The sequence below is a fragment of the Acanthaster planci genome, linkage group LG20 (genome assembly GCF_054643075.1).
Source record: "Acanthaster planci isolate LZ-2023a linkage group LG20, COTS_SCS, whole genome shotgun sequence".
In the NCBI taxonomy this organism is placed as follows: domain Eukaryota; kingdom Metazoa; phylum Echinodermata; class Asteroidea; order Valvatida; family Acanthasteridae; genus Acanthaster; species Acanthaster planci.
In genome coordinates this window covers 6,545,684-6,562,198 of record NC_141796.1, presented here as the reverse complement: position 1 = coordinate 6,562,198, position 16,515 = coordinate 6,545,684, and the positions used below count along the sequence as shown (strand labels likewise).

Sequence of the window (16,515 nt, the reverse complement as noted above, 5' to 3'; positions counted from 1 at the left end):
CCAACAAGACTGAACAGAAATCAAGACCATATCGAGACAATCCCCCAAAGTTTACTAACTTGAAGGAGCGACGAATCTCTTATAAACACAGGAATCACGCTTTCCCGTTCCTCGCTTGGTCGGTTATCTGGGAGGAAATCTCTGTTTTCTTTAAACCCAGACCGGATTGGAAAGGCGTCCAACACTGTCACTTCGGCTGTGAACTGCCCCCCCCCCCAAAAAAATGGGTCCCGGGGTCAAGCGATTTATTTCGTTCTCGGGAGACAAGTGCCTAGAGCACCAAGCAAAGTGACAGTCGAGTTTTTGTCTGAAAACTAGGATGACTAACTAGACAGGTAGTTACACAATATAAATCTGAGGAAAGCAAGACGTTACATAAACACATGCAAACTTAATGTATGAAATAAAAGGCATTAACACGCGTAGTACTCTACTTGTGGTTCGATACAAGGGCCCCCCATTATCAGCTTCTGGCACACTCTGGTCAAGTCGGTCAGCCACGATGACCTAAACAGCTCCCTTTCTTGTCACCCCATCACCTTCGATATCATTTTGATCCTTGTGGGGTAAAAACCACTCCCACATAACTTATAACCTCAGATCTCGAACACAACATCGGACCACTGTGTTTCGAGTAGTGGACGGTACACTTTTCCCAAACCAAAAAAAAAGACTCCCCAAAAACAAAAACAAACAAAAAAACAGAGTCTGGACTCTGCATTGCCATTGGTCCAAGCAGCGAGTAGCTTTTGAAAGTTTAATAGTCGTATAATTTACATCGACTTGACAAAATCACAGCAACGTGTTAATTTTCATATTACCCTTGATATTATGTACACTTTGTTGTTTTTTGATACAGGGTACAGAGTAATTTTAAATACATACTTGCTAGGCTATTGCCAAACGAGGTTGGGATAATTTTAGATATATATGTACAATTATGACCTAACTCCAATACTGGGTAACATTTATTCCCAAACGTTAGGGTTATGTAACACAATGCACACAGAAACAAAAAGCAGAGCAAGACCGCTGATTGGCTGAATTATATCACATGATGCAAGCACACCCAGCACCCATAAATGTCCAGTTGTCACAAGCACACAAGGCAAGAGATACGTAACAGGTTTCTTCTAAGGACACTGAGGGGCATGCGAGAGCCCTGTCTTTACCTATAGGCGAGGGGAAGTGATTGGCTGAATTTATAGCGATGCCTCTAACGACAGCCGAACTCAACCTGATGGCCATTGTTGCGCACGGCCACAAACAGGTACACGTGAGAGACTGGACGGTCCCAGAGTTGTAGCTGCGGCTGAAATCAGCACACAGAACTACAGAAGCCACTAGTCAGCGACTGAACTCATTTTCCATGGGCCAGTGCTGTTTATAGAGAGAGTTGCGACAAGGGGTTCTCAACTGTTGGAACCAAAATGGTGAATAATGCATCAGTGCACATGGACAATTAGCAACAATAGCTGCATGCTGTGCTGCACACATAATGAACGGCCATTTTGGTTCCAAAGACTGAAGTTAGTACTACTGTCTCTATACACAGCTCAGCTCCTAACCAAAACACTTAGATTCGGACACTTCGGGGCCTTATAGCCAGTAAACGATTAGAAAATATGGTATTTGTAATCAGAGGAGGGGGTTACAACTAAAAAAAAGCTTGACAGTTAATACTTTTAAGACTGCATTATGAGGCAGTTACACAGCCATTCATTTAACACTTTACCCCATCTGAGGTCTTAATCAATATGACATAAATGCATAAAGGGGCATTACAAGGTTAAAAGCCCTGGTAAGTCTTTATAAACTGTCCAAATTAGGCTATTTGTTCACTTTTACTGCTGGCACAAATGCCAGAGGAAAAGCAGACGGTGGGTCCGAATACGTTTTGATATCTTCTGTACCAGAGCCGGGCAGGGTAAAGTTTTCAACAGTTGCCGAATCGGTATTTACATCTTCTGTGCTGAAACCGGGCAGGTTAAAGTTTTCGTCAGTCAAAGCAATTCACTTGTTACAAAAGGCCAATCTTAAGTTCACGTAAGGCAAATCGATTTGGCAAAACAGAAGTCATGTACAATAACCTTAAGATTAACTCTGTACAGTATTAGAGCTGTGAATAGCAATTTTGGGAAGTGGGGGTGGGGTTGGAATGGGGGGGTCGTACACAACTACAACCTGTAGCAGGGAAAATGCACAATTCACTGTCTAGCGAGGGGGGGGGAGCATTTTGAATGGCTCACAATGCACATTATTTATTAGGGATAAAGACTGACAAGGGTGCTCCTTAAGAAAACAAAAATATTAAAATGCATTGTAAGGATTATAAAGATTCAAATAACAAATCTGCATAAGAAAAACACCTGGTAAGTAGGCAACCGATCCAAATCAAAGAAACATACACTCAACTCCCCCAAATTCATGTTTTTAATTTGCATAAGTAATGACCCACCACCAACTGAAATCGAACCCGTGTCCTGACAACCAATGGAAAGTTCATATGCGACAACCTTTGCATGAATATTCATGTATCTACCCAAACTGCATAGGCAATGACAGGACAGTGAATGATGTAATGATCATACATGTAATCTGTTAATACATCTATGGAGGAAAAAATAAGGCGAATATTTGAATACATGCATGAATGGGGGGGGGAAAGAAATAGAAAAGGGGGCTACAGAATTCAAATCTGTCAAGAAAATAGCTCCAAGCAGTGAAAGACCTCCAGTTATACATAATTTTTCACAGACTTTCAAGCGTATCCGTATTTTTAATTCTTTCAGAATTGTTGCCTTATTTGGTTTGAAAAGCCAGTTTCCCCCACTTATGACAACATGTCTGCGTTTCAGGATATTTCATCTTTTTTTTTTTCCATGCGCAATGCCAGACCCTTTTACCCTCATGGGTTCTCTCTCAGCACGCACCATGATGAAATTTTTTTTTGCGATCTGCGCCACATCCTCACCGTGGGGAACTAGATTCATACTGCCACACCTCGCCAGAACACCATGCTTGTATCTGAAAGCTTGCTCTGGGGGGAAAGGCTTTAACAAATATGACTCATCAAACACAAATGAGCCGGTCGCCTCACAAGCCGCAATGACATCATTCCTCGTTTCGCTGTGTGTCGGCACTACAACTTGTCACGTTCTTTTGCTATGGTAACCATAGCAATGCCTTTTACTCTTCCCTCAGTCTCACTACTTGTTCAGGGAGCTCTTGATGCGCTGCAATCTCTTTTTCAAGTCCTCCACGTTTGTGTCAGACATCGACGGGGTGGGATTTGCTGGCACCGATGACGAACTGGAACCCAGTGAGATCTGCAGGTTGAAAAAAAAATGACAAGATGTGACGATAAAGGAGAAAAACAAACAGGAAAGTAATACTCAGTAAAACTGCCCCAACAGTAAAGCACAAAATGCAGAACTTCTGGAACTCTTCACTCAAACCATGCCAACATCCAACAAGACAGTGATTCATACTGTTTGCTGGTCACGCTATAAAGTAATGTAATTTGAGGTCCTCAAAGTCTTTTGTGTATTCCACTTCTCACAAGACAAGGTCCCTTTCATGACAGGGAAAGTTGTACAGTCTCAATGACCTTTTCACACAGGTGGTTGACTGTATAAGTACAATATGTCACTTCATGGCGAGACCAACAATATATGCGGTTGCCAAATAAGCACACTCTCAGGAAAATTAAGTCCAAGTATTCTTGTCACAAGATGGACAGGCATGCATTACATCCAATGCAACGTACATTTGTCTGTTGGAATGTGCATCTGTATATTTACAAGTGATTTCACAAATACAAAGTTTCCTGTGTCGAGGGGTGTAAACCGTAAAGCTCTCCTCACTCGGAAATCACATTGAAACAAAGCAATGTGGGAAACCGTAACTTAATAAAATGGAATAATAAAAGCCTTCAGAACAATGTGCACTGGCCACGACAAGCTGTGTACGACGGGGCACAAAAGCACAACTAGAGCTGAGAAGCAAATGAATGCAGCAATCAACAAGAGAAAAACAGCAAGAAAGCAACAAAGAAACTACTCAGACATAAAACACTAAAGATGGTTTGTATTTCAGTCCATCACATGTCCTTTCATACTAAGTCCTTTCACAAGTCCAGTCATAAATCCCGTCACAGGTCCAGTCACAAGTCCCTTCACAAGTCCAGTCACAAGTCCCTTCACTTCACAAGTCCCTTCACTTCACAAGTCCAGTCACAAGTCCCTTCGCTAGTCCCTTCACAAGGCCAGTCATAAGTAAAAGAGTGAACAATGACAAAGGGTCAACAATAGTAACAGCTCATTTGAATAGCTTGCGAACTGGCTCAAGACAGAATGAGTTGTAATGGGCTTTCCAGGGACTTGCAGGGACTTGTGATGGACTCGACTACAACACACTGCAGTTGTGGGCTTAGTTTGGAGGAAACTTCCCTAGATCCTGGAGGATTGACATGGCCACTTAACTAATGCCAAAATAAACTTCAGAGGATGAAGGTACTGTGATTGGCTTCTTGCCTCTGAACAAAAAGATTTAAAGCAAAGAATTTGGAATGAACGTTGGCCACAAAGATGACCGCTGTGGGGGAAAAACAGGCAGTCGGGGTGACGATCAGTGAAGAATAACAAAGAATGACTGATCAGCAGTTTGACTTTCTGCACGCAACAAAAAGGTGGAGGTTAAACAGTTACACTCAAGGGACATTTGGAGCAAAATAAAAAGTGCACTTGGGGGGAAATGAGTGTGTAAAGTGGACTCTCAACCCTAGCAGTGCCCTGTAGTAAAACCCTGAACGCCGCAAGAAATTCTGGAATTAGAAAACAGTACATGTACTATCATACTTTTGACAGGTTGGATGAAATCAGACTTAGGCAGTGTCCAAAACGGGTCTCCTGAGCTACGGCTAGGTATACTGTTTCTGCGTATTCCAATGGAGCAAAGACCTAGACCTAGCTCTGGACAACAGATTCGGATGCAGCCCTAGCCTCAAGCTTCATCTCTAACGGCAACGAGTACATGTATTTGGCCACAGTTTGGATGTTTTCTCGCAGTTTATGTTGAAAAACACGAAGAGAGGCAATGTGCACCACTTCAACAAACTCACCTATCTGGCCCAGTCCCCTGCACATAAGGGCAACCAATATACAGGTACCTTTCCAATACACAACATGCTCAAGACACACGCTTCATATAGGTGAATTCACGCACGTCCTACCTCAACTGAACTTTCGGGTTGTTCAGAAAAATTGTAGGTGAGGGGGCTTAATGAATCAGTGTATTAGGCCAAAAAAAGAGAGTTTGCCTCTGATCAGACTGATGCTCTGGAATTGATGCCGCGCAGCAGCTTTTTTTTCTTTTTTCCCTCCCTCCAAGGTTGGACTGTACAACACAACTGCAGACACACATTGTGGAGTCATGGGACCAGACCAGCTTTATTACGATTATAAGCTGACAACGTAGCTTCCTATCATTGTTCAACATCCATGTCGTCGAGATCCATCGCCCTGAGTAAAAGATCGATCGAAAATTTTGCTTTGGAACTGAAGCGATTCCGGGCACTGTTAGGGTTGGGTCTGAGGCATAGGACGGGTTTGAGCTGTTGCCTGTGACGACATCAATAACTTACTCTTTCTGGGTTATACAGATGCCTTCCTGTACGCTGTTATTGTTAGAAGCATGCAAAATAATGATAATAATGGAGAGAAAATGGGCAAAAAAACGTTCATAAGCATTCCCGGGTTAGTATTTCCCACCGACTGTTAGCATCTGCGACACTTATCTTTTGAGGCAGCTTCTATCGGTCCATCTGGATGTAATTTTCAATGATGGCCAAACAAACTGTGCTGGCTCTGTCTATGGTGGGATTTCTTATGACTGTTCCTCCCCTTGCTAGTGACAAAGAGGGAGGCTGGCTAGGCTAAAGCATGAACACAACTGGCACCCACGCAGAGATGTTGCAGGTTTGCCTTTTTTCAGATGAAAAAGTGGCCGTTTGTGGTTCGCGCATTACAAGTACACTGTATGCCGGCCCCAAGACATTATGGGAAGTGACACAAAATCCCCTACCGTTCACGGCAAGAGCCAATACCAGAAAATTTGGGTGAATAATGTGCACTTCTTTTCCAAAAGGTAAATTCTCAATTGGTGCATACATCTAAACACTAGAAAAATTCCCCTAATTCTCTGGGAAATAAAACACCCCAAAACATCCAGGCTGTCATCGTATTGCTTCGCTTAAGGACGACAGACACTTGCAGAGGACATGCTGGACCGTTTTTCTACGCAGGCCACAATATCAAGCAAGCACTTTAACAAGTCTTTCTCTTGACTGGTTTGTGCTGTAAGAATGACCAGAGTCAGCTTTCACTTCAACTGCGCGGCAAGGCAGACAAAATCGGACGAGCACAAGCACGGAAAACACAGGGATTTCAGACACGACTGTTTTCAACAGTGCCTACCAATCACCATTATGCTTGGAAACAAATAATCAAGTGCTCAATTTCTACGAAAACCGGATTAAAGTTGGGCATGGCACACTAGTGCTTTCAAGCAGAAATGTTTTCTGCCAACAACACCACGACAATCGCACAGACCTTCACCGTCTTGCATGCACTGACCCTTCTACTTACAGCGTATATGCTATCTCTGAGGTTAGCAATATCTTCAATTGCTTACTGTTTACAGTCTGTGCAGGAAATAGCCGGCTTAGCATCAACTAGGGAGTTTTGTCTGAACAAGCCCATTTCTTCCATGTTTTCAAGCAAAGTATGTCTTTTAATGAGCTGGTATGTTTTTCCCAGTTGTTACAGTTTCAGTTCTCAAAATGCACGGGACTTCGAACAATGCCAGCGCACATGCTTCTGGTCAAGGTCTATCACCCTGTTTCTGACCCTGTTTGTAATCAACCCCCTTCCCTGTTAGTCATGCGTTTACCTCGTTAGTTTGATGGTGGTGGGATGAGTGATGCTCAGAGTGAAGCTTTGGTAACAAAGGAAATGAAACTGATTAACCATTTCATGAAGGAACTTCACAATTTGAGTTTCAAAGGATCAGGAATCTACTAAAAAATCATTTGTGTTAAGCAAAATTTCTTGCGTCAGCATCAAAAAAATCATTTTGATCTAATGCAAGGTTTCGTAAGCCCTACAATCTGTCTGGCTCCAAAACTGAAAAGCTCAATTGCAAACGTTCTATCACCCAAGACTGTTGAATTGAATTGAATTTGCACAAACTGATTTAAAAACTTTTCAATTCCCTCCGATCTTCCATATTTTGCTGAAAATTCTTTTTAATTCTTTGGAACATAGGAACTTAGTTCAAACACGCATTTGATACCTTGGACCTCGTTTTGTGGAACTTAGTTGTATTGATGTAGACACGTTTGAACTTTCTACAGTAAGAGACAAAAATGAAAATTACTGACCAGTGAGTCATCCACACTGCTCCGGGAGGTTGCCTCGGTCTTGTCTGCACCCAGCAACTGACTCTCGGGGACGTCCGGCCCGTTGTCCAAGCCACACCGCGCTCTGAGGACCTTGATGCGTTCTCTAAGGACATTCGCGGAGGTAATCTCATCTTCGGACGGTGATGTGGCAGGACTTGTCTCCTCTGATTTTGAAAAAAAAGGAAAGTTACAAAGACCAGTTTCATTGGAAGAAAGAAGATAAGTTTGTAAGTCCGCTAAAAATCTGCAAAGCCTTGTTCTTTCAAAAATGTTGGATGAATTATCAAAACAAGCAAATAAACTTTTTAAAAATCTTTGAAAAAAGTTCTTGAGAAAAGGCTCAACGGTTTTGAAGACTAGAACTATGTGCTAGACAATATGGTGTACCCATGGGAACTGACCAGTTTCCTCCCTGCTCTGCGGCTTGGGAACCGTCGGTGCAGTAACAAGGCCCTTCTCCCGTCTCTCCACGGCGATGCTCTTCAGGCCGCGCTCGATGTAGCTTTGGAATATCTGGGATGTCTTCTTGAGGAAGGGGTCAATGTCCACTTCAGGGTACTTCTGCTTGAAGTCGTACAACTCGGCCAAACCCTGAAAGAACGAAATAAGGTAGCACTTATTTACCAGCAACTCAATCATTCTCAGCAGCCAGGGACTGGCTTCATAAAATGCTCACTACAAAAGTTTGCTAAGCAAGAAATAATTTATCTTCTTAGCAAAAAAAAGTCGCCACCAGAATGTCATGCCATATCTCTTGTCACTGGTGCTTGCTTGATTTTTGCTCAGCACATAATATTTTAGTACTAAGCTGTATTTCTTCGCTGAGCAGCATTAAGAGATTAAGATCTGAAAGCAGCTTGATGTGGCTGCTCAAAATGTCGGTAGAAAGTCTGTGCCGATAAGAAAAACTTATCAAACTCTTAAGATTATTTCACAGCAGCATCACATTCAAATGCTAATTCTGCAGCTGAAAGTTGAATGCCCATCGCTGTTAACCTTATTGCTTAATGTCTCTGTAAAATGGAGAGATGTGCTGTCAAGCAGAAATTAAGTGCTTAGCAAGGATAGGAAGTTGGCGTGAGTGATAAAGTGTAGGAACAAGTTTCTTGAGCTAGGTGGTCAAAACTATGAGGGGAACTGCCCAAAACCCACATGCAACGCATAAATTTCAGTAGGTAACAAGCTTTTTTGGGGTGCTGCGGAGAGCTTCCCTCCTAACTTATTGAAATGCTTAGCAGCTTCATGGAATAAATTACACAGGTTCTCTGGCTATCTCAGCGTCACTTGCCTACGGCTTTAAACTACACGAGTCTATGATAACCGCTATAGCCACTACCCACAGAGTTGTGTGTTATGTCAAGCCGCAGCCAAGTAATTCGGATGCAACCTCCGATTCCCAAACTCGTCACTAACAAAATAGAAAACTGCAACCAAGCCCCAGCTCACCTCTCTGGTGTTCTCCTTGGAACCGACTTTCTTGAAGATCTCGGCCAGGATGTCGTTGGTTCTCGTTGGTGCCCTCCGGGGAGACATCTTGGCCCCGTTCTGTAAAGGCCGACACAAAAACAAATAGCACTGCAAAGCTGCCAACCTCACGTGACCATAAATCCTGTGATTTTACCTTAAAAAATCTTATTTTTCGAAAAAAAAAAATCTTCACTGTTGCGTAACTTGGAGCTTGATTGGTATGTGGACAATCGAACGAGTGCCAAGCATAGTCTGCGCCCAAGACTGATTTTTCTTATTAATCCATAGTTTACGTAGAGTGCACAGACGAACTGCACAAACGATGCTGCAGCAGACAGGAGAGGGCGGTCAGTGGATTTGAGCAATACCTGCACGTTCACTCTCTCTGGCTCAGCCGATCCATTGACAGGCTCCGACGACAAGCTTCCCTGGGATAATCTGTTGCTCTTGAGCACCCTCTTCAGGTAGCCGTCCATCTCAGAGTTCTCGGGATCCGTGATCAGGGTTTGGTAGCTCAAAATCTAAATCAGGGGAAATGTTAAGAGTTACCGTAGTAGGGAAAACAATATTTTAGGCCACTCTTAACCACTCCCTGCCGGGGATTCTGGATCCGGACACGTATGCTTTATATGCGTGGCCGGGGTCTCCGAACTCGGACAAAGGGAACAGGGCCTTGTAACAAAAGACCGTACTCGGAACAAAAGACCAACCTGCTGGGAATTAATGTCACGTTACCTTGTCTCCGAGGATCTTGGCCATGGAGTGCAGGATGGTCTTGATGGTGCGCAGTGGGGTGTCGCTTGCCCTTTCCCGCCAGCTGTGGGAGGGGAACGCCTTGAGGAACTGGTGCAGGTCCAGCAGGACTCGGTCCACCTTCAGCGTCTCAATGATGTTGGGCATCATGCGGACCATGCGCCACAGGCACTAAACAGAAGGGGATGCATGAATGCAGAGGATGCCTTTAAGAACTGCACAGTCAATTTTCAATGGAATGCGCACAAACCCACAAAGCACTTGGGACCAGAGAACACACCTCTGGGGGGAAACACAGGGACAACAACCCCCTCGGAGTGTTCTCTGAATTTGGTGCCCTGTCATTTCTGCCGTCGTGGCTTGTTAAAGATATTCTTGCTGCACTTTACATGGCAACCTTTGGGGTACTTTGCATTGTAACGTAAAACACTCACCTTCATTACGAGTTGAACAAACTTCGGGGCGCTGCTTTCACGGGCTGCACAGTCTTGCAACAGTTTGATCAGGGCACTGCAAGGAGTGAAAGAGAAAGCAAGCTCTGTTCCACATGTCTTTTATGAACCCCAGCTCCCACTTCCAGAGTCCGCCCCAAATCTTCCACCATGCAATAAACCACTGCAAATAGCGGCTGCACGTTTAGAGAAATGCTCTGAAACTGTTTCCTGACACCTCAATGTGGTCTAATTGTTTCCGGCAATAAGCTCCGAGCACAACAAAAGAGGACATGTTTTTTTGGTACTAGATGCACTAGGCACGCATTTATAATGGAGATCAATGGCGCGTTTGAAGCGGAGCACGCTGAGCACTGAGAACAAATTTATTCCTTAACGTAAGGTCTCTGCGCACACACAGAACGCGGGCAAAGACCCCCTTAGAAACCTTACTACCATCTGTCTTTCTTTTGCTGCTTGAGGGTGCACTTCAAACTCAGGGCGGATGGTGTGCCAATATTTCTTTCCTATACTTTTTAGCCAGGTACACTAGATAACATTTGTTTTTGAAAATTTTCTTCAAATGTTAAATTCAGTCAATTCTGAGACACAGTCACATTTCCTGATTTCAAGGAGGAACATATTAATTTTGGGTGGCAGCATCTATCACATATATTTCCAAAAACTATAGGCCGAGTTCAGGTGGCTTGTTCTCGTTTGTTCACTAACAGCTCGATTTGTTGTTCGTGGGTCGGCCGCTTGAACACCGGGAACGTACAACTGGTTATTGCTGGCAGTTAGTGAAAGGCAACATGCAACATAGCGGCGCTTGTGTACATGTACGTTATTTGAGAGTTTGGATAACTGGGATGAATTCTTTTCTTTTTGAACAGGAACATTCATTTCTGTGTTATGGAAAACAATGTAAATTTTGCAAAACTTCTTATTGTCTCCGGTTTTGTAAGCCATTTGTATATTTTTTTACAGCTGTTCAAAAATCAAAATCTCACGAGTTTTCCGTGTGTTCCTGTAAAACCCTGACGAGGAGGTGGTGGGTGATCCTGTTCCGAAACAGTGTTCTTGAGTCGTGTTCCCGCCGTTTGAGCGCGAGAACAAGAAACCTGTGTCAAGAACAGGCCGCCCGGACTCGACCATAAAGACTGTACAGTAATGGGCCTTGAGCTGGACCAAGTGAGGGCGCTATTTCTTTAGCAACGGAGTCTCCTTTGGTACTAAATGCACATCGCTGGTTCACATATTATTATTATCATTTATGGTTTATTTGACCGTCCATAGCAGCCCGCAGGCTGACTTAAGAACAGCTTACACAAAATATTAAAATGACAAAGATTGTAATACATAAAATTAATATACATGACGAGGAAGCGCAAGCATCACAGTCGCATCGCTACCAAAAAAATTATTACTCCCGACCAGCACAGCTCTATTCAACCGATGAAGGGGTGCTTCTGCTTAAGGCGGACAAGCCAATCGTGAAAACGGTTTAAACAAATCACAGATGGAGAAAACTTCCCTTACCCCATTGTGTTGCTGTGATCGGCGTTCTCCACAACCTTTACAAGCAGAACGTTGACAGACCTCATCACTTGAGGGCCTCCTTCGAAGGCCATGAGGCGGTCATCAAGCAGCACCGTGATCAGGCCGTTCAGGAGATCACACAGCACATCCTTGGAGGCTTCCTGGGCCAGGGGTCTACTGTGGAATAACTGGCAGAGGAAATACAATATTCATGAGTCAGAACATCTAAACATTCATGAGTGCGGTCTGCTACAGGAAGTCATGAATGAGCCGGGGCAAGATAACAGTCACTCACACCCACTTTCAGTCCTGTTCCCGAGAGTGATAATATTTCAAAAGAAGCCATGCTCACTCACAGGCTGAGTTCTGGCGGCTTGCTCTCGTATGTTCACTAACAGCTGGATTTGTTGTTCTTGGGTAAGCCGCTCGAATACCGGGAATGTACACCCGGTTATCGCTGGTAGTTAGTGACAAACAACATGCGACATGGTGGCATCCATGTACATTATTTGAGAGTTAATGTTTGGATAACAGGGCTGAATTCATTTCTGTTTGAACAGGAACATTCACTTCTGTGTTATGGAGAATAATTAATGGTACTTTTGCAAGATGTCCTATCGTCTCTGGCTTTGTAAGCCATCACTCTACTTTTTGTCATGTTTGCAGCTGTTCAAAAATCAAAATCTCACGAGTTTTTCGGTGTGTACTTGTGAAACCCTGACGAGGGGGGTCGTGCGTGATCCTGTTCACAAAAATGATATTCTTAAGCAAAAACTCAACATTCATAAACAACGACTATTCAAAATTCGCGACGAAGTCTACTTCAAACCACCAAAAAAAAAGAAAAGCTCTAAAGTGCGATGCTCACCGACATGAGGAGGGCCACCATGCAGCGGCACATCAGGACCACCTCCTTGGACGAGGCAACATCCCCCATGTGCTTGCTGAAGGCCATGCGCAGCTGTAAGGACGTGGCCACCAGTAGCTGGTCCACGTGGTCCTTCAAGATCTTGTTGCGCTCCGGCTCCTTCAGGACTTCGTCGAGCTGGGCAGAACACAACAAGGAGACCCATTGAGACACCCTGTAGTCTATTCTAAGCTCATTAAGGCTGAGTGAGTTGAAATAATTGAACATTTTCCTTCAGACGACTGAATATTTGAATAGGCGGTCACACGAAGTTCCCACAAAAGCCGAAACAAAACATACGTGTTACACTACAAAAGGGAAAATAAAAGGAAAACCTTGGAAAGAAGTGTTGGCCACACTGATGAGCATACACAGTCAGCTGCCTTATGGTTACTCAAAACACCTTGGAATATGCTTTTCGAATGCTATTTCATAACCAATTCAATTTTCCCTTCTTATTTCACTGATTTACACCTTCACATATTGTAAGTTCAAAAAATTCTTGGGTGCGAGAAGATCTGTTACCCCTGGAAGTTATGACAATGTCCTTACTTCCTGAATGTTTCATGGCATTTGCTAAGAACCAACATGGGGAATCTTCTACGGTGCTGCCCTTTGGAGCTTATTCATTCCATCTCACCTTTGCTAAAGATTTGATGCTGACTGAGAGGTCGTTGCTGGCAACCTGGGAGATCATGAAATTAAGCTGCATGATGTTGGGCAGGGGGGACTTCTGAAGCCTGTAAAAAAGAAAGAAAGAAAGAAAATAACACATTTATGGCCGACACAATTTCATCACAGTTCAAACTCTTGCCAGCAGTGGGCCTCGTGGATGTTCCAGGGCCTAGGCACAGATACAACGTGGATTTCCTGCAGTGTTGGGACTTTAGAAAACTCAGAGAATGGCTGTTTCCAAAATTTCGGTCTCGTAGACACAAACAGCCATTGCAGTATGCAGAAACACAGTTTGGGCAAGTTTAAGGAAGCTTTGCAAGAAATTCTTCGGCAGTCACTCTGGTGACTAAACATAACCTCCTGGGTAAATTTCAATGGAAATGCTCAAGAATCCTACAATATCCTACACTGATCAGGAAAACATAGGAAAATTCAGATCAAGCCCCCTTGTACAAAAAAATAGCACCTTCGCTGTACTTTTCCTCAATCCTGCAAACATCATCAAAAACCTGCTGGATTTTGAAGGATTCTGGACTAGGAGTGCTACGATTAACCACTACCAGCCGGGGACTCCGAAATCGGGGCCGTATGGTTTATATGTGTGGCCGGGGTCTCCGAACTCGGACAAAGGAAACAGGGCCCTGTAACAAAAGACCGTACTCCGAACAAAAGACCAGGCTGCTGGGCATGACCGGCATTTTTCACTCTCAAAAGTGGTGATAATCCAGCGTTATTTTGAAACCGTATACCAGGGTTTGGGGTATTTAGAGCAAGCGGATTACCACCGGGGACAAAAGCTCTCCACCACTGCAGCGATGAGCCACACAGAACCGCTGCATGCTAATCTGGCCCCTATTGAAAAGAGGTCAGCAGTGCACTGAGCCAGGTTCGTGAACAAAAGACAGTTGTATAACACCGCACAATCTGGGCTCTGTTTACAAGGTTGCAGGCCTGGCCGAAATATTCGGGCGTCAATGAAGGTCACCTGTCAACTTAGAGTAGTGCCTGAAGATTACTCCGTGCAGCTATAAACGACTGTTAAATGGAATGATGAATTGTTGAAGGATTTTGAAAACGGAAAAAATGATAGTCATGCCGGCCCAGCATCCTCAACGTTGAAAAATGCCCCGGCCCGAAGTGGTTAATGAAATATCTACGGAGGGGTTGACAACATAAAAGCCTAACTAAAATTAACAGTCAGAGAACCAGGGTCAGGCGTGCAACCTGGACCTTGAAAAAAGACAAGCAGAAATTCCAATCTTTACAGGACTTTGTACAGTGTTTTTCAATTCTCAATGGCATGAGGGTCAAGTGAGAACCGAGGAAATCTGCTGATCTGAGGAAAAGTTGCATGCCTGTGGGATACTGTGGACCATTTTAAGGCAAAGAACTCGGCTATGGCATGCATGATTGTTTTGAAACTTAGCATGCATGTAAAGACACCTAGTATGTGAAGTTTAATTCAATGCAACAGAGGGGTTTGATGTTTAAGTCATTTGAAGCTTCTGAGTGCCTTTAGTGCACAATGGAACAAGTATGGTTCTGGGATGACTTATCTTGGAAAAATGCACGTTGGACGAGAGCGGAATGTCTGATTTTCACAAAACTGGTATCAAAATGACCACAAGGGGTTGCTGAAATGTTTGGGGGGGGGAGCAGATTCCACATTTCCAGCTCTTTCAAGGTTAAGGAGGCATTAAGCTTTTGTGGCAGTCAGACAACACAGAAAGCTGGTCACATGCGCCCAATGAGTCAATCCTTACATACTGAAAGAAAAGTCACAGTCTCTATTGAATACAGGTTGAGTGCTGACGAGACAGCAAAAGAAACTGAACCTTCTCTTGGGCATGACGATGGGCTCGGCCAGTATCTCGTCCACGTTGGTGTCGTGCAGCTTGGGCATCTCGGGCTCGCTCTCGCTCCGCTCCAGGCCCAGCTTGTCTAGGTCCAGTGAGAATGTCTTGGGGTAGTTGCTGGTGGGGCCGTTACGGACGCCCGAAGGTGCCGTGCCTGGCCGCTGGGATTTGGTCGGGTTCCTGTCGAGACACAAAAGGAGACGGTGGTAGGAATGAGAGGCATCAAAGGGTGTGAATGGTTTCGAGAAATTGTGAATGGTTGAATAACTGTGGTGTAAATTGCAGCAGACCAATATTTGGCCACGGAACAGACAGCGAAAGAGTTTTTTGGCCTACCCTTTTGCCCCTGGCTACTGTGCAATGACATATTTTGCATTGGAACACTCAGTTCAAAAAGGTGTCAAAATATTTAGAGCGTCTGAAGTCTTGAAAGTAAGCGTATTACCAAGGAGTGTACAGATTTGAAGAAAGTACCACCATGCAAAATCTACACCAGTTACAACACATAGCAGACGGCACACAAATGAGGCAGCTACAAGTCATAACACTCTCTATTAGGCACAAAAGCTGGCTAAAAACAGAAGCAATGATGGAAGATGAGTGATTCAAATGACAGGAGGCATTTAAGAGTAAGCGTCGATGGAACTGTAGTCATTATAGCGCATGGTCGTATGCTCAGTCATTGCAGTTATTTGCAATTATGACGCTGTTTTCATGTTTCCTTTTATCACTTTTAACTAAGCCTGAAAAATGTGATATTAAAAATAAAAGCATTAAGCGTGATGAGCACAGCTACTAGAAAACATCTATGTTTACATGCACATAAAGTACACACCCACCCACACTCGTATGGGCATCCCAAGGGAACACACATTAATTCCAAGACACACCGAGGCAAAACACAGTTAACTGTCTTGCTCAGGAACAAAAACCACAATTGCAATAACTGCAGAGATTCCCACAAGGAATTTTACTACTGCATTGAATGTGCACTCCCGTTACACATACAGGTGTGCACTGGCCTGCAATTGGGGGACCCCCTTTTGTTTTGGAAGACCTCCTGTTTATTTTGTACACGATTATCAACTGGGGACCCTCGTGAATCAGCACCCCTATTGTCCCTTGTCATTCAGGGTCCCTGAGAGAATGCAAAAAAACAACCTCATGCTGGTATGACCCCTCCCCCAAAGAAAAATTTATTCATGTTAAAAGCTAACTCAAAAGAGCAAGAGATAAAACGTGGACAAAAGCACTTTTGAAAGTAAGGTCGTGTCCCAATTACTTGGCTGCAGCTTGAAATTACACGAGACACAAGGGGAAGTGGATGCAGCTAAAACCACAGAGTTGTGTGTAAGCCGCAGCCAAATTAAGTGGACAAAGCCAAACTATCAGCATCAAAAACTGGGTGCAGATGGAAATTGCCAA

General features: G+C 43.9%; 1 protein-coding gene across 8 annotated transcripts in view; it reads right to left on the bottom strand.

Moving 5' to 3' along the window:
• Nucleotides 1-720: 720 nt before the first annotated feature.
• ckap5 (cytoskeleton associated protein 5) overlaps nt 721-16,515 on the bottom strand; it is a 53,679-nt gene continuing 37,884 nt past the window's right edge. For 5 of the 8 annotated variants that reach the window (XM_087130380.1, XM_087130382.1, XM_087130386.1 and 2 more), the window contains 13 exons: nt 15,070-15,270; nt 13,200-13,299; nt 12,521-12,697; nt 11,653-11,840; nt 10,117-10,192; nt 9,665-9,853; nt 9,298-9,450; nt 8,909-9,007; nt 7,864-8,053; nt 7,442-7,626; nt 6,952-6,996; nt 5,645-5,677; nt 721-3,329 (listed from right to left, as the gene is read on the bottom strand). In XM_087130380.1, coding sequence (XP_086986506.1) covers nt 3,210-3,329; nt 5,645-5,677; nt 6,952-6,996; nt 7,442-7,626; nt 7,864-8,053; nt 8,909-9,007; nt 9,298-9,450; nt 9,665-9,853; nt 10,117-10,192; nt 11,653-11,840; nt 12,521-12,697; nt 13,200-13,299; nt 15,070-15,270 — 1,756 coding nt within the window. In that variant the 3' untranslated portion in view covers nt 721-3,209. The remainder of the gene's footprint in view (nt 3,330-5,644; nt 5,678-6,951; nt 6,997-7,441; nt 7,627-7,863; nt 8,054-8,908; nt 9,008-9,297; nt 9,451-9,664; nt 9,854-10,116; nt 10,193-11,652; nt 11,841-12,520; nt 12,698-13,199; nt 13,300-15,069; nt 15,271-16,515) is intronic. The other 3 variants (XM_087130383.1, XM_087130384.1, XM_087130385.1) reach the window with 3 other exon arrangements.